Source organism: Phaethon aethereus (assembly GCF_964289735.1).
Source record: "Phaethon aethereus genome assembly, chromosome: 12".
Taxonomy (NCBI): Eukaryota; Metazoa; Chordata; class Aves; order Phaethontiformes; family Phaethontidae; genus Phaethon; species Phaethon aethereus.
This window is the reverse complement of record NC_138588.1, coordinates 4,002,173-4,020,401: the sequence shown is the minus strand read 5'-3', so window position 1 is coordinate 4,020,401 and position 18,229 is coordinate 4,002,173. Positions and strand designations below refer to the sequence as shown.

Below are 18,229 nucleotides of genomic sequence, written 5' to 3'. Positions count from 1 at the left end.
CCTTTCCTACTCATAGCAGGCAAGCTTTCTGGCACCAAAATCAAATGACAATACCCTGGCCACCTCCCAAAACCTCATTATGTCTTGTAGAAAGCATCGTTGTCTCCACTGCTCTCAAAGGGCGAGTAAAGCCTCTGAGACATCGGGTTTCTACATTTTGTTAGGAAAGGCCAGTTCTTTTCATGCAGGCAATAAACAGGCCCCGATAAGCAACTGTGACCCTGCCAAACTCACCAGTTGCTTCAGATGATGTAATAAGTGCTTACACTTCCAATAAACCCACACTGCAGTATTTAAGGTATTCTCCACAGTGATGTAAGGAAGCACACTGCTATACAACAGCCACTGAGGGAATTCTGCCCGCTCAGCCCAAGCAGCACTACTTAACTACAAGCACTGGTTCAGGAGTCCCATTCCACTACTGCACATTTCCCATCCTCCCTAGAAGCTGGAGGCCATACTCCTTTCTCAGTGTAATTCTCTTTGTGGTAAAACAAACATTTAGGGTATGACATGGTCCAAAATACAAGCAAAAAATTAAACACAGCCTAGTTCAACAGACTATATGTAAATATTTTCACACCACCAGCCTCTGTACCAAAGTACTCCTACAGTTTCTTGTAACTTGCACAGAAAACACTTCTTTCTTCATATCTGAGATCCCAAACATTTCCCATTCTTTCAAATGCTTCAGTCACTGAATTAAATCCTCCTTTGCCAAGGAAAGCTTGAGAAAACAAGTCAGTCGTATAGTGCTTCCCGTAGGTCACCAAGTTCCTGCCTGAGCAGCCTTCAGGGGAAAAGAGCCTATTCCGAACCAAAAGCTTTGCACTAAGACTGTCCTAGCAGTGGTCCCCCCCGGACTCTATCAAGCTACTGGATTTAGTTCACCAGATGATCTCAGCTACTGTAGAACCACAGGGAGAGGTTCTCTCACCTCTAAAACTTCTGACACAAATCATTTATGACCTTGTGAGCTAATGCATCTGGAAATGAGACTGGTACCGCCCTGTTTAAAAGGCCCCGGCTCTCCTCGGAAAGCCCTGGGACTGAAAACGCTGCGGCACTCTGCCCTAGTGTTAGAACACAAGTGCCAACTTACGACAGAGGCACTTTCGGTAAGAAGAGCGGAATCTGCTCTTCCTCCACTTCTTACAGCATAAACAACGGTACGTGGCCTAAGTCACACACTCACATCCAAGTTTGGCTCCAGCTGATATGAATCCCCGTTTTCAAAGGCAGCAGAGATGGAAATACAGATCCTGATATCAAATGAATACACAGCACTGTCGAGGTGACATTCCTTGCTAACCCCACGCTCGCCCAGTGCCCAGATAGATGCACAAAACAGAATTTAGCAGACTCGCTCCTGAGAAGACAGTTATCCAATGTTGCTGCGTTGAGACAAGCTCACAAGAAGGGAACTGACAAGACTTCTTTTTAATCTTCTGGGCTGTAGATGTGTCAGGAGCAGGGGGTGTTTAGCAGTTTTGAAGACAAATAAGAAGTGCAAAGAATCGGTAAGACGACCCAATTTTCATTCATTGTCTTCCCTTCCCACTGCACCTTCTGTTCTAACACTGGGCCAAAATGACTGAGATTAAAGACATTTGTGAAACCTGGAGCTCAATGGAGAATTTGGGCCAAGTTTTGCTATTTTAACAGTGACTTTCTTGACAGGTAAATCTTAGAACACAATATTTGAGCTATCATACAGCATATTTTGGAGAAAGACTATATTTCTGCAGTGAAGTCAGCTCTTCATAAGCAAATAATTTTACTTCCTCCATGTTACCTTCCACTGGCCTCCAGGAAATAAAATCTAACTTAAAAAAAAATAGCCATCTTGATGAGGGTTTAAACTGAAAAGACTAAAATGTTAGTCACTGTACACCACTGCCAGATTTTTCCCACACCGACTAATTTTGGTTCACACTACCTACCTACCACAAAACTTCAGTGAATTAAACTGCCCAGCGAAATATCTCTTATATCAGATTGAAAAACAACATTAGAATCAATGGGACACTAAATGATCTGATGCTCTTGAGCTTTGAACGTGTCGAGCACCATTAGAGTGGAACAGTCAGTGTGTCCAAACACTTAGCAACAACTTAGAAAGTGGGTCATTAACACATTTTGTCATGTTATGCAATTTTTCCCTCCCCTCTAAACTGGGCTTTTTTCCAGGTCCAGTAGCCAGCAATTAATCAATCACAGTCTCTCATAAGCCTTTTGACTTAAATTCTATCCTGTAGGTTGTGTTAAAAACAGAGCAGAAATCACTGCAGGAGGTGAGGCAGGAGGGGGCTAGTGGTGACTGCTGTTTAGGAGGTGTTTGCTTGACCCGCAGCCGTTCTTGTTGCCATTCTTTATGGACTCCTCTTCATTATCTGTAACAGAATCTTCCTCCTCTTCATCGCTCCGGTCATCTTTCAAGTCCTAGGGAAAAGAAAGCGTCGTGAGCATATTCTATACTTCTTGTTTACTTTCAAGTAAGTTACCGGACTGCTATTATCAGCGCAGTACAGACCTTCCAAAACAGCGTATGAGCAAATCTTTTATTTTTAACGTGAACTGCGTATCTAGATCTTTGCAATGATTTTGAAAAAGCAGACAATTAATTTCATTAGTCAAGTGCCCCTATCTGTAATTGCAAAATGAAAAGATGGTGCATAAGAGTTCCAGAAAATGAGATGTTCTCCCTTCTTGGAAATTCCCCATTATCCTCTGAAGACAGAACTCCTCTGTCCTTCATTTGCCTCAGCAAAAAAAAATGTGCTAAAGGAAACAAATGAAAGGGGAGTTCTAAACACACTAGACAGTATCAAAACTTGCCCCCAGAAACACTCCCTCCCCCCACAATGGAGGCCGGCATCCAAGGAGAGACCAGTGAACAACACTTTAATCTTCCAGAACCTAATGTTCTTAGACAAAATTTCTTCCATGACCTTAGCCTAGTCATTTGACCTCTTCTTGCTTGTTTCTGCTTTCCCTTGTCAAGCGTTACTAGTAATCCCTGGGTGCTGTGGGATTAATTAACAATTGTGAAGTGCAGGGAAGATGAAAAGAATATTGTATAAAAGTTAAATATGATTAATACACTCGCCCAAACACAGACAGTTGAGAGGCTGCCTGCTTCTGACAGGTGTAAACTAAACAGTGACTAGTTGTGCCAGCATCTCCTGGTATTAGCTTTGCTTAAGGAGACTTACTGACCCTAAAATATTCTTACCTGCTTGATGGTGTATACATCACATCAACATTTGCAAAGGGGAGGCCCATGTCTTTATACAGCTATCATACACATGTTGGGTACCTCATCCTGCGAAGGGAATTGCCGGGGATGAGGGGATGGCTGCTGCATTAGCAGAGATGAAAGGGGGTCAGCAAGACAGTCTGCCCTTATGAAAATCCCTTCCCAGCTCTATAGGAACAGCTCCATCCCCAGTCAACCATGGCACTTGCTAATGAATGTTTCCACCATACAGAGAAAAGACATTGAGTCTATCCAGTATTTCACAGCAAAGGTTAGGAAGAAGTAAGACAATTCCGTGCTTTTTGGCATGGTACATAAAATATCCCATTAGTCTCTTATTTCTCAGCCCTTACCATAACCCTACAATGCGTTCAGTAGTTCGGTTCAAACAGTTGAGGCTTTGGTGTTAAAACCAAACATCTGTATTGCCCTTTCAGTGCAACAACTTACAAGAGCAGTACCTGCCTCCCTGGAAGGACTTTCCATACCCACTGATGACCTGCTCTGCAGGCTCAGGGTAGGATGCCCTAGTTGAAGGCGCTGTAAATCAAGTAAACACTTCCTTCTGCCTAAGTGGGTGACTGAGAACAGAAAGGAGATCAAAGCAGGCACCTCAGAAACTTTCCCCACCTCCAGCCGCTTCCTGTGTGATTAGCAGCCACCACTGGTTGTCTCTTCCAGTTACTTGGAAGGTGCCTGGTAGATCTGACACCACCTGATAGACGCACATGATAATCTCTAGTTCTCGTGTTGCAAAGAGATGGGCAATAGTCATTCCCTCTCCAGCATCTCATGACTTAATAGACCGCCTCTCACTTAAAACCAGGAGCTTCCCTGTTGCTGGGGATCAAAAGCTGGGCTCTCACACTGTGGCTGACAACTCACCCATTAGCACCAGGGTATGTAGTTCATTAACAGGAACTCCCAAAATTTAACAGCCAGGTATTCGGCAGTATCAATGTTCAAGTATTGAGGACTGCAGGTGTCATGGTGCCTTTTTGGCCTGCAGGGCTGCCTGCTGATGGAGAGCTGATGCTCTTCCAGAGCTGCGTGCAGGAGTGAGGCACGTCAGCTCTTGTGCAGACAATCTGCTGCCTGTACAGCCACGCCGGGATCGCCCCGTCACGGACAGATTTGGTCTCCTTGTCATCTGCCTAGACCTCAACTAAACAGGCACAGCCGGCACATTCTTCCTGCTCTCAGAGTGATGTGCCAAGGTCAGAGATAAGATGCAGAAAGGAGAAACCAGGGTCGTTCCTGCCCATCTTGTATCTGATTTCACTTTCTTAGCCTGCTGGTCTGACATCTTTCTTAAGCACCAAATTCATACAGAGATAATAAATGACAGCTCATCCAATTGCAATCTTATACCCCTTTATATATTACACATCTAGTAAAATTTATAGGACTAGAAAGAGAATTAAAGCCTACGCTCTGCCTCATCAGAAACTATAAACTTCCTGGAGATTTTCTTTTGCCTTTTCCCTAACAACATACAAGGGGTATCAAAACAAACAAAACTTACTGTAAATACTGTAAAATAAACTTGGCATGCCATCAGTTAGAGAAAAGGAAAGATAGCCCTTCCCACACAAACAATTTATGAGGTTCTGCCTCTTCCAGATCACCCCTCTCGCTCCTGGTAGTTTTGCAATTTGTATTCGCAGTAAAAGACAAATGTTGGGGGGTGTGGGGGAGGCTTGTTACTTTTTTTTTTGCCACCAGAAATGTTTCAGAAAAAAATGCAAACTAAGCCTAAGTACAGTGTCTGATGCAAAATCTGCCAGACTCCCTGGATGTACTCTCACCTTCCTGAGCAGTCTCTGGCTGAGGCTGAAAACGTGGGGCGCGACGGGAGAGGAGTGCTATTGTGCTCACTGTGAATGGACTTGAGTCAGTAAAGTTTGTGAGTGCGTATTTCGAGTACCTCATTGTGGTCCACAGAAGTTGCTGCTACTCAAGCCTATGCTTAAGAAAAGCTGGCAGTCTGCTTTGCTTTGAACAATAGCTGATACGTGACATCAATTCCCATTTCCTATAGGCATGAGCTGGCATTTCTGGCACGGAACTGGAAACTTGGGTAGGATTTGCTTCCCAGTTTTAATGCTGTCAAGCTGGATGCTCTGATTAAAGGCACTATGTGTAGTAATTAAAAACATGTAAATGTTTTTTCCAGCACACTGGAAACCCCTGCATTTGGGATAATGTCTTAAATATTCCAAAGCAGCAGGAATTAAATGTCTTTGTAGGCTGAAGTAACCATTGCAAATTTGCTTAATTCTGCGAAAGAGTATTACTTCTGAAATCCTTATAGTAATCAAGAAGAAAATGATGCTAAATCAAATCTAAATTTTTATTATATTTTTAATCATGAACCTGCTTCCTGACCAAGTGCCTCTAGAAATTCTTGCTTTAGAAGAGTCTGGCCATTTTTGTCTAGCTTGTTTAAGTGACAGAACAGAACTTTAAATAGCAATAGCTTCATCTATAACTAGAAAAGCAAACAAACCTGTCTTTGCAAACTGTTTAGCAGACCATATAAAGATATTAAGATATCATAAGCAAAGCTCGTGCCTCACCTTTGACCTTCTAAGAATAACAAAAAATGTAACATTTCTAGGATTTTCCCTGCTTTAATACCAAGATGTTTTCCCTGAGCCCCTCACATCATATATTACAGTTGTGTTTTCCAACTCAAAGACTCTGCTCTTACTGCCCCTGAGCAACAACAGATGAATATACTATCAGAAACACAAGAGCTGGCAAACTGTAAATACCACAACTGAGGCCATCATTAATACTCAATGCTTTGGTTTTAATGGCATCAACTGCATTTATTATACTTCAGATGGTTTAGGGTAACAGACAAAATGGATGTGTATATTTTATGTTCTGGATGACTAACCAATTTAATCTTTCTAAATGGATGAATGGTTTCAGGGTTTATGGGAAGCAACACTAATGCTATAAAGTCTGCAAGAGAGCCATTTGTAGTGAAGCCAAAGCCGCAAACTTTTATAATCTTTTTTCCTTTTGTTTAACCCTTCCACCTGCTGCTCAGTCTGCCTCTTTTAGTTAAATGAACCGTATTTGTTAAGGTAGTTTTGGCTTCTTGCATTTCACTGCTGTTAGAACATGTATCATTCAAGTCATTAGCACCACAGCTTAATACATGATCAGTAAGGGACCTTCCAAGAGACTTCACCAAGGAAAAGGACTTCTTGAAATTAAGAGATGAGCAAACCTCATAGGCCACTTCCCAGCCTTTTGTGAGCAGAAAAACACTGGTCAAATCTCCATCTAAAGTAACAGAGAATTTACTCCTAATTGTGCAAGTTTGTCTCTCAATAAAGCACTCAGAAATCGCCTCCCTCTTGACAAGCTCTTGGCACCGCACTCTTTCTGCTACAGCTGATTGAGAGCACCAGGAGAAGGACACGGCTATGCTGGAAGACAGATGGGAGTGTGGGTTTCCTGGTCCTTCATGCTGGTACTTCAGATACCTGAAGATACCAGGCTGACTGGTGGAGAAGCGGGACTGGCCACACACCACCCTTCTCCCCTGCTCCCCTTTACTGGGCACATGGCGTCTTTGTCCACGTGCATGTTGAGGTCGCAATGCAGCCACGGCTTCCTATCTGCTGTGCAGCAGTTAAAGTGGAAAGTGTAAGAGCAGAGGGGAAGACAGTGCCAAGCAGTATAAAAAAAGGCAAAAAAATATATTGTAGCAGTGTGGACTGAGCCTATAAACAGTGTGGAAGCCTTAGCAACATGCCTTCTGCTTTTTCAGAAGGGGAAGGGCACTTGCTAGCACACGCATCGTCAGGTCAATGTGGCTTACTGCCGATTGTCAAGTGGAGGTCTCGAAATGTAAGTTGTTGCTATAATGACAAGCTTTGAAACAGAAATAGCCACTGAGGCACCATGGAGAAAAAGAATCTGGCTGGAGGTGTCTGAGCAGAAGATGTTTCTGCAGTAAAGTTCAGTTGCTACAATATTTTTTTCATTAATGAGCTGCCAGTCCAGCTTCTCCCTGGTTCTCCCTTGACAAAGGCACATAAGTTTTAAGAGGTATGCAATAACATTATGAAGACAACAGTGTAGTGTCTACTTTACAAATTCATAGTGTCATTTCGGGAGTACAGTAGTAGGGGAATGTTTGGTTTGCCGCTTTTTCAGTGAACCAGCTGAAAAAAAAAAAAAAAAGATGATACAGGCTTGCTGTGCCTTACCACACGCAAAAGTAGGCAAGATCAGTCCATATCCCAGTTCGAGCTCTTTCTCATGGGTATAACTGTGTCTGTGGCGGGGGTGGGAGATGTACCAGGCCTAACTCATCTGGTGGGACTAAAGTTGACTCAAGGTTTCTCCACAGCACAAGGAGATTTCAATTTTGCCTCTGCCTAGACAAGGCTAAAACCAATTAATCCTGGAAGCTGAGCTCACTCCTTGTTCCCCTCTCAGCCAGCAGCCTGCTGAACAGCTTCCCCATTCCCAGCAGCTGGAGCAGACCAACGCACCTGATCCCTGTTGGAGCAGCAGCTGCAAGCTGGGCACTGTGGGGCACCGGCAGGCAAGATGCAGCCACCATAGATGTAGCTCTCCGTCACTGCAGGTGCCCTGCCACTCCCAGGATCTGCTGCCCCAGACTTTGCTGGCTTTTCACCCGCTTTGTTTAAAGGGGTTTATATCACTGGCTATAGTTAAAGTAATGCAGGATTCAAAATAGAAGCTGCCCTTTGTATCTACTGACAAACTCTCTCTGAACTACAACATTTTCAGTGTAGTAAGATCTGCCACCAAACTAAACACAGCTCAGAGTAAAAACCTACAAATTCCAACTCCTATGACATCTGCGTATCTGAACAGAAACATTAATTAAAATAGACTTATAAATAAATAATAAGCAGTCACTAAATCCCAAGTCTTCTACTAGATCATTTGTTTATTGAAAGCTTGATGTGGAGGAACCATATCAGGTACACCAATGCCCTCAGATTTTGCTTCTTGCATAAAACAAAAAGCTCAGCTGCAGATACACACTAACTCTAGACAGATTCTGACTCTTACTAATACATACAAAGGTCACAGTCAAAGGGCAGTTATACTGTTCCAAGTGATACTTCTTCATTCTATAACTACATATTTTTAAAAAAATAATACCACTTTTAAAGTGCAATTAGAAAACTTTAATACCAGATCCCTACATCTTTGAATACCAGGAAATTTGAATGTGTTCGATAAATCTCGATTCTAGCCCTTATTTTAAACATCAGCTCCACATTCCAGCGCTGTAACTTTTCCACAGAAAATGCTGCAGTTATGACACAAATCACAACAGAAGCAGAATCCAGATCATCACACATGCTTATATATTAGGACAAGGGGCAATGGCCTTAAACTGAAAGAGGGTAGGTTTAGGTTGGACATAAGGAAGATATTTTTTATGATGAGGGTGGCGAGACAACTGGAAGTTGTGGCTGCCCCATCATTGAAAGCATTCCAGGTTGAGTTGGATGGGGCTTTGAGCCACCCGATCTAATGAAAGATGTCCCTGTCCATAGCAGGGGTGTGGTGTGTGGATGAAGTGATCTTTAAAGGTCCCTTCCAACCCACACCATTCTATGACTCTATACAGACATCGCGACAGTCTCTGTAGGATCCAAAGGCTACATCACCTCGAGCACCTCCTGACTATAACAACTGCATCTATTTGTGAGTACGACTTCTTAACTCTACCAGCAAAGTCCCAGCTGACTTGGTGTATCACAGCTTAGTCTATTCATCTCCAGATTACAGAGACCTCATATTGCAAAACAGGCCATCAGTCAACTCCTCACAGATCAACCCTAAGAATGACCCTGCACCTGAGATAAGCCAGGTCATATGCTCACACGGGAATACGCTATTGTAATTAATAGGTGTCACAGAAGTCTTATTTCTTCCACATTTTTTCATGTATGGGTTATAACTGCATGGTTCTGCATAATCACTGAGCCCACAGGTAGCCTCTTGGTCATCGTAAACACGGGAAAGCCACGTCTCTCTCATGAAGAAAGCAGGGCTTAAGGATATACATTTGGGCCTTTTAGGTTAAGCAGAGTCCATAGAGTTACCTGGATTTCTTCTCCAGGTACAGATATATAAAAGGCAATTCACAGCTGATTCTGGAATTTTAATTATGTATTTTCTGATTTGGTGAAATTTTGATTTTTTGATTTTCAAATAATTATTTTTATCCTTTGGTCAGGTTTCCTGACTCTTAAATGTATCTTACATTAAAATCAGAATGTCCTAAGTCTTATACCTTAATTCTACCTTAAGAATATTTTCATATAAATATCTACTAACATATTGACTAGATCTTGATTTTTTGATGTAAAGACAATAAATCCCACAGCACCTGCACATATGGAAACAGCTTGCAGTACAAAGATGAAAGCTATTAGTCAGGTCAGCAACCACTGACTCAAATAAAAGAGATAATAAACAAGAGAGATAATAAAAAGTCAGTCCAAATAGATAGAAGGGGGTACTTTCCTAACAAATAATACTATAAAGTTGATGAATCTGAGTTCGACATGTTGAATTCAACATCAATAATTCAACTCAGCTGACATATGACTTAATAGATCTTTACTTCCCTGTGGAGACTAAGCAATACACATTTGGATTCAAGCAAACTGTTCTATATTTCCAGCCTGGAAGATTTTCTTGGAAAATATATTCCCCTTTTCATCTTATACATACTAGGCAACATAAATAAAGTTGATACTCAGTGGAAGATATTGGACTCTGCTCTTTGCAGTTTTTAAATGAAGATGCAGACTCTCTACATTAACTGTATTGGATATCTTCTGGCCAAAACTCGTCTTATTTAATCTCTCTCTTCTACGGAATACCCATTCCCCAAGCTTTCCACCGGGAGTTTTCAGCGGGAACTCAAAAGATGGCACGTGAAAAACAAAAGAAAAGTTACACTAATTCCAGGAACATTAAAAAGACTACCCTTATAAAACTAGATGTTACTATTAGAACGTGTCCCTGATTTTGACTGAAGGAATAAATTTAACCTCAAAAAAAAAATCACTTGTATTGTCACTCAACATCCCACACCTGTAACTGGTGCTATAATACCCTGACTGTGCAGAAGAAATAAATCATAGTTTACAGTTAATCAGGTACTCTGTGGTTTCAGTGAAGTCTGCTAGCTGTGTTATTGAAATCCACTAACTAAACCTTGCACTCAAGTGTATGTGGCTTTATGATAATGTCAAAAGCCCAGGAGGTACCGAGTGAGTCATAACGTCCCACTGCTTTTTGAATTATTCCAATTTTAAATCCACAGTTGGCAAAGAAACAAAGAACAATATAATAGGCATTTGATGCTGTTCTGTATAGTGAACTTTTTTTTACCCTAGGACAGAACTTGCATTAAGCCAAGGAGTTCAGTGGTACAAACTTTTTATCAGAACATGCGCTTTTATTCCTCATAAATGCTTTTTTGGCTACAAAACAGCTGATCAGACACTCACACTTTTCTCACTTAGAGAGGTATGATACTGCACTTAAGATACATGTTTTGAAAGAGCACAGCTGCTAAAGAATATCCCTACAGAAGCCTTATAGCACTCAAACTAACCTGAAACCACAAAGTATACAACCATGTAAATGATAGATACTTCTATCAAATGTGTCCATTAAGGCGCTCACTTCTCTCTTTTCACTGTTAGGAGGCATTCCATTCCTTGTGTGCGTATCTAAAGGTTATCCCCGTACTTAAAACATTATCAATCAAATCTTCAAGTCACATAGCTAACAAGTAATGACTTTTCACTTGACATTCATATCACAATACCTAGAATCATTTCAATACAGTATTTCTAAGCACCCCGATATCAAGGCTGGATACAGAATACTTCAAGTAGTACCCAATGAACAAAGTTTCTTAAATAGCATTAGAATTCTGTGAGACTTGTGTGCTTAAGTCACTTGGTGGGGGATTTACTTCACTGAAGTTCAGCATTCTGAAAGAGGGGTATCTACTCAGTGGTTGTTATCTAGGATTGCTCTAGAGCCAACAGAAACGGATCTCCCCAGAGGGTGGCCTGCCCCACCGCTGTAGAAGGACATAGTGAATTGCTCACAGGAGACACCGCTCCTCCTCCACTGACTGCAGAGGGGTCCTTGAACTTGAGCTAGGCGCAGCTTCAGTTGTGCGAGACAAATCCTACCCTCGTGTGCTTCACGCCCTTCGCCGCCAGATTAGACTGATGGACCAACCCGGTTGGTTTGTTTGCTTTCTGATGATGTGAACTCTGCACTGGGCTGCGCCTGGTCAAATGTTATTAGAACTGCGTTACAGAGGAGAGTCTGCTCCTTTTAAGATTTCCTCCCTTCTCCTCGTGTAATAAGGATTATGGAGCACTCTCGGGTCCTCCAAGGGAAACATGTTTTCTTTAAATAGAAGACAGAATTTCCTTTCTCAATTGATATTAATCTATCATTAACTACCTTTATTTCAAGCTTTTTCTTTTTAATCAGTTCAGCAGATTGCAGTACTGTGGACCCTTCTGAAAGCGTGAGAATTACTCACCTCATAACAAAGCCCCAATTCAAACCTCTGCAGCATATATTAAAAATAGTAAATGAATGCATCAAAAGTTCTGTAGAAGGCCTAGGGTTTGCTCTGTGAATTGATTTTTTGGCAATTGAAAAAATAAATACATATGCTCACTATTATATATATAGTTTTTATATAGGTGCATATAGCAACAAATGGAACATTTCATAAATATCCTGCTAGAAAATTAAAAGATATGAGCAGTTAACAAGGGAAGCCAGAAAAACTGTCAGCAAATGCCCTTCTGTGAGCAGCAAGGTAAATCAATGAATTCTAAAGCAAAAGCTTTATCAATGTTTGTCTTTTATCTGAATTAGAAACTTTCACATAAAAAAAGTATCATTTAGATCAGGGATTTACTAAAAGTAGAGCTGTCTTGTGCCAGACATACATGCAGAGAGAGGGGCGGGGGTGCTTGTTTGGCCAGATCCATTGCTGGTGAAAATGAACACAATCCCATTGACTTCCAGTCGAGCCATGCTCATTTATTATGCCAGCTGAGATCCTGGCCCTGCAGCAACACTGCAGACTTCTGCTGAACTGGCCAGGGCAGGAAGCTTTGCTTTCAGAGTTACATAGAGTTTTGATTTTCTATTCTTAGAGGCAGTGGTCATCTGCAACTCCAGCTGAAGTCAAAGTCAGCAACTCTGGAAACAGCAGACTTTTACTGCAGCGCGTAAGGGACCTGCGCAGCCCAGTTATGGCACAGCTAACATCAGAGAGGCAGAGGGAGCATCCCCACACCCAATTTGTTGGACTATGGTCAGAGGACTGAGTCTGCTCTTGCATAGTCTTGTGTGTGCATAACAGGGCCGTGGAAGGGTAGTTTGTCCTAATGTTCCCACCCCAGTGTGTATTCACAAGCTCGTCTATTCCAATCAAATCCCCAGAAATTATTTTCTTCGGTTTCTCATTAGTTTATTCCTCCATAATGGTCTCAACAGTCCTTAACTTCAGTTTTCTAAACTTTACCTGATTTTTATATAATATTCAAGTGAAAGGTGGTATAGAATTACAGGCATTCTAAACAGTGTATGTTTAAAAAAAGAAAAAAATTCCAGCAAACAACATTGTTGTTTTGAAATCTGAGGAGTGTATTTTAGCATATAGTATAACATACCTCCCTGGAAGTCATTGCTCAGCTGCTGATCCCCCTTCATAGTCTGGAGTAAAAAGTAGAGACTTAAAGAGCAATCTGCCTTTTAACTCCCAGTGCCAGGAAATGAACCGGTTGAGGCAAAGGAGACCAGACAGTGCTCTTGGATTGGCACGAAACATTTGTGCCGAGAACTGGTGGCTTTTCTTATTTCACGGATTCTGCTGGGCTACACACTTCAACAACATACATTACCGAGGTCAGCCTTGACTTCCAAATCCCCAGCGAGGGTAGGACTCCAGAGCTCCCCAGCGAGCACACAGCGGCTTTTCTCCTTTTTGCCTATCATCGTAAATACCAGCCAGCAAACCTCGTACTCTTTAATGCTTTCTTCTGCCTGCCTCTCACCCCTCCTCCCTCAGATGAGTTTGGCAGCATAAAGTGAGACTTGTAGCCAGGCTTCGGGCTTAACTAGATTGCTGCAGCAGAATGGGAAATACGCAGATGAAAGAAAGTCATAACAGGAAGTAATTTCCCTTTACTAGGGCATGAGCCTTCATGCTGCTGACCGGGCTGGCTAGCTCCCATCTCCGGGCTATTAAAAAGCTCATGTCCCAAAGGCAATAATTTGAATCAACTGGGAAGGTTCCCAGATAGACTGGTTTTCATCTCTAAGGGGGAAAACTTTCATTTGTCTTATTTTGTTCCCCTAATACCCTGATGAGAAAGTCTGCTATAAATATTTATCTGTTGAGAACTAACAAATTCAACTTCTCCAAAACCCATTTTCCTTTAAAATGGAGGAAAGGCAAGCCCTACTAATCTAGTTCAATCTGTCTTGTGTGTGAGCTAAACCTGCACACTGAGGACTCAAAGTCCAAAGTGGGACATCAGCATGTAGTTAGTGGCCCTTCCCAGTCTAGAAAGTAACAACAAAATCTCCAGTGAAATCTTTTCCACAACTTCCCAGTCCCAGAGAGTCATGAAATTGTAACTAACTAGATTATCATTATCCTTTAAAATATATTACTGCTTTTAAAACAACCTCTTGGAACTGAGGCAAGCACACCTCTCTGGTCTGTTTTATCAGCAACCTGATAGCCATTGGCACAGTACAGGCTTAAAGCACGTAAGTAAAAGAAAACAAAACTTATGTGCCTCTAGTTTAGGAAAATAAACCCTGTCTTCTGTTTAACTCCTGTAGAATGACATTTTTCTGAAATTGATGACTTCTCACTGAATGTGTTAATTCTCGTTAAATTTCATTTTCTGATTATAAATGTCCTGAAAATAGGCTTTTTACTGCTTCAGAAAGAAGAAGAAAAAAAATCAGCTGCAAGTGTGACTTCTTAGGACTCCGATAAACTGCTGTGCATGCCAAAACTGAATATACATTTCATTTCATGCTTCATTTTCACATCCTAGTAATTGCACAGCGTAGGGAAGCGCAGCACTGTTGTGCATGACCAGGGTCATGTGATAACCCTTCTCAGCTCAGGTTAAAAATCAGAGTTTATTAGCTGGGAGCAATCAGGCTGAGCTCACCTATGGTGTGTCTAATGCACACCGAAGAGTGCACAGCTCAAGCACCATGCACACCGGATCCAATTCTATTTGCCACAAAAGACATTTAAAGTGTAATCTCTTCAGAGGCCATTCTACTTTCATGCCACATAAAGCCTTTTTCCTCTCTGTAGTTTTAAAAATGAGATTTATGTTTAGGATTAAATATCTCAGGTCATTGCAGAGCTTAGTGAGAAAGTCAGTGCTGCCTCTGCTGTCAGAACAGCTAAGTGTTCGCAGTCATGGCCAGCACTGCTGGGTGCACCGAGGCTGAAGAGTGGCTCTCCTTTAATAAAGGTAAACCAGTAAATTTTAACCACTATGGATCCATGGTCTAATTTTAAAGGATATAGATCTGATTCTAACAGTAACTGAGGAAAGCAAAACTAGGGTTAGGGTCTTAAATTTGTCACACAGAAGTCTGTACTTCCATGGGAAAATTTGCAAATTTTTTTGCAAATAATTGCAAGCCAAAAGAACCCCCATTGCTTTAAACAACGTACTATGGGTCTGTGCTTCACGAATAAGAAAATTCTCAGCCAAGTTCAGCACTGAAACTCCATACTCCCAACGCCCACGTGGTTACAAAACAGATGCAACATTCAAATGAATTACTAAAAATAAAAGTTGTTTGATGCAAACAGATCAAGCACAAAAAGGTAAGGGGAAAAACATAATGAGAGGATCCCAGGGAAGGAAAGTTCTGCAGAAGACGAGGAGAGCCTGAATAGCCTCAGACTAAACTCAGCTAAAGGCATCTGTCAGGAGCAGGTAGTATGGCCTCTGGGAACCATATAACTTAATTTAAAAACTTACACAAAGGGTTATAAGCAAGTCTCTAAAGACATAAAATTCACAAGTGAGATAGAAAGTAGCATAGGCCAGCACCTCTGCAGGTGTAAAGAACCATTACTCTTCAGTACAAGTAGTGAGGGCATGTTTTAGAAGAGCATATTATGTCTTTGTCCCAAAGGACTTTCAGGTCTTGCCTACACTTTAATATTAAAATATGTCAAGTATTCTAGTCCATGGGCACACTTTTAGGGATACAGTTTTAGTAGTGTATCTTCTTTTAATACAGAAAGGGAGTAACTGATTTAAGGAGTCTATATGGCTAACCACTTTCATGGCAAGGACTCCACTGGCATCCCAGTATCAGTATATAAGAAAGAACGAAGGAAAGGAAATTAACTTCAACTGGCAGAGATGCCTCAATACGACAGCAATCCTCAGACAGAACAAAATGCCTAAGTAGAAGAACAATTGCTGGAAACAGCGGAGTATCAAAACAAATATTTCACGTTTCTCATTTCAACCACAAATAGTATTTTCTTATCATTTTTAGCTACCCCTACTCTGTCATTAGTCATTCCTTGAATGCTAACTCTCACTGTTCCCTTGGGAATTTGGACCAAATAAGGAATGAACACACCATGGACAAGGATACACCCAACTAAAATCTTTAAAAAGCCTGCTCACTGAGTACAAAATACCAAAAGGAATATTGAAGATACATAGGTGGCATCAGCTGATTTTTTTTTTTAAAGAATGGCAAGTCCAAAAGCCTGCTCTACGGTGGTGCAAGACCCCGTAGATCTTTTGTGCTTCACGAAGAGGAAAGAACAAAGGTGCATCAAATAAAACTGTAGCTGATGACTCTTAAATAATAGTGACCATTAGTAAGAAGCTCACTGCCTTGAATGCAGTCTGACAGTGACAAAACAATTAAAAGAGCAAGTAAACGTATTCTTCATCACACTACAGACCAGTAAAAGCCTGCCATTACCTTCTGCCATTGATGGACTTTACATCAGCCCTGAAGTATCTGAGTCATGTGGACATGATGCCCATTTCCTACAACTTACACATATTTTTCAAGATTTAAAGCACTGTAGTCTCAAAACCTGAACTCAGTGTGTAATGGTTTTAACATATATTTTACATCTTAATTTGCCATAATAATGTGGCTATAAGCTGCTGTCATTTGCTCCCTTTTTCTGACCTTGGAAATAAAATGTTTAATCTCCAAGGGATTTTCCTGGCAAGATATTTTAAAATCAGTGCATATACACATACTTCTCTATATGTTTTTTCAATTTTCCTAAAATATTCTCATATGTGCAGACATGATGACTAGACATGTTTCAGTGGTGCTTGAAACTTGATACAAGGGGGTAATTTAACCATGTAATTGAACAATATTGCAGAAACACACGGAGTTTCGTAGCAACAAAAGGCCTTGGACATCAAGATGGCAGCCAGCAGCTAACATTTCAAGTTAGGTCAGGCAACTGCAAAGAAATGACGCTGAAGCATGCCCTTCCTCTCACGGCAGGGCTGCTCTAAGATACATGGCTACTGGTCTGACCTTGAAGGGCTTTTCTTACACGCGCATGCCTTACTCATGTATGGGCGTCACAAAATGTCATATGAGAAAGGACATTGGGGTTCCTTTTGGGGTATTTTTTTATATTTCGCAGAAGTAAGAATAATCTTTGATTTGAGAAATTTAAGACTCCTGTCCCCCCAAGTTTATCCCCCTAGAAAATAAAAATCTTCTTAACGCAAAGGTAGCTGAGCAGAGGTCAGCTCGTCGATGCAGAATTCCCCCTTGTTAGGGCATTTCTGGAGGACTGGGCCAGGGGAAAGGTGGCACAAGTCCCATGAGCCTGGAGACCAGTGCTGCTCTGTGCTACCAGCTCCGGTGCCAGAGACTTCCATGCCTGAGGAAATAGGACAGAGCAAGATCATCTCCTCCCTTCTTTCCTTGATTTCCTCATTTTTATTCATGTCTGGCTGCAGTATTTGGGAGGAGGGAGAACGTCGGATTTCTAGTCCAGGTTCGTTTCTGCTGAAGCAAGTCGGTCAGCTGAGCAGTTATCCCAGAGGATAAATGTCCCCTTTATTAGTGCAGAGGGGAGGTGACATCTGAGATGAAAAGCTTCTTACCAGCCTCAGACAAAAGCGATCTCTTCCCGAGGGGGAAGAGTAAAGCATGGAAGAAGCTACCAACTCACGAGGCTGCAGTACTCTATGTCATTTCTGTGTTAATCCCTGCCTTTAACAAAGCCTCCTGCCACAGCCTGTAGATAAGAGTATTCAATCTAGATCCAGAGCTCTAAGCAAGACGTGACACAGCCCTTTGCAACTCTTTGAATAAAAGCAAAGGGGACTTGGTGTGTATGTGACATCCTGGAGACTTGGGTCCTCCTGTTTACACTCCCCACCGAGTCCCAGCTTTGATGTCTGACCCAGACAAGTCCTTTAACCTGTCCTTCAACCAGGGACAACAGCACTTCCCACTGAGAATAAACATCCAAGCCCGTTGACATTCAGACGGTGCGATGCCACGGTCCAGAAGGATATGGTCAGGGCAGACACGTGCCCCTGGAAGGGTGCTAAGAGCTGTTAACTGCTGCACTATAGCAGTTTCCACAAGCCCGCCTGGCTCAAGGCACAGAGGGCACTGAGAAAATTCCTTACATCCTTGCTATGCTCAGAGCTTCCTTCAGTTAAACAACATCGGTTCCTATTCCCAGTTACATCATGACTTCATTTTTCCATCTGAAGTAGCTAACTGTTGCTTCAAGAAAAATGTCCAAAATTGCCTGTTTTCTGAATGAAAACTTAAGTCTTGGGCAGAGAAACAAAACCCTTCTAATACAAGGATGATGGTTTACTGGTATTT

At 41.7% G+C, this 18,229-nt stretch overlaps 1 protein-coding gene across 1 annotated transcript in view; it reads right to left on the bottom strand.

The window, feature by feature from the left end:
• Window positions 1-2,310: 2,310 nt before the first annotated feature.
• Window positions 2,311-18,229, bottom strand: part of CERS3 (ceramide synthase 3) — a gene marked incomplete at its 3' end in the record, with an annotated part of 31,611 nt that continues 15,692 nt past the window's right edge. The window contains exon 10 of the mRNA XM_082004903.1: window positions 2,311-2,442. Coding sequence (XP_081861029.1) covers window positions 2,311-2,442 — 132 coding nt within the window. The remainder of the gene's footprint in view (window positions 2,443-18,229) is intronic.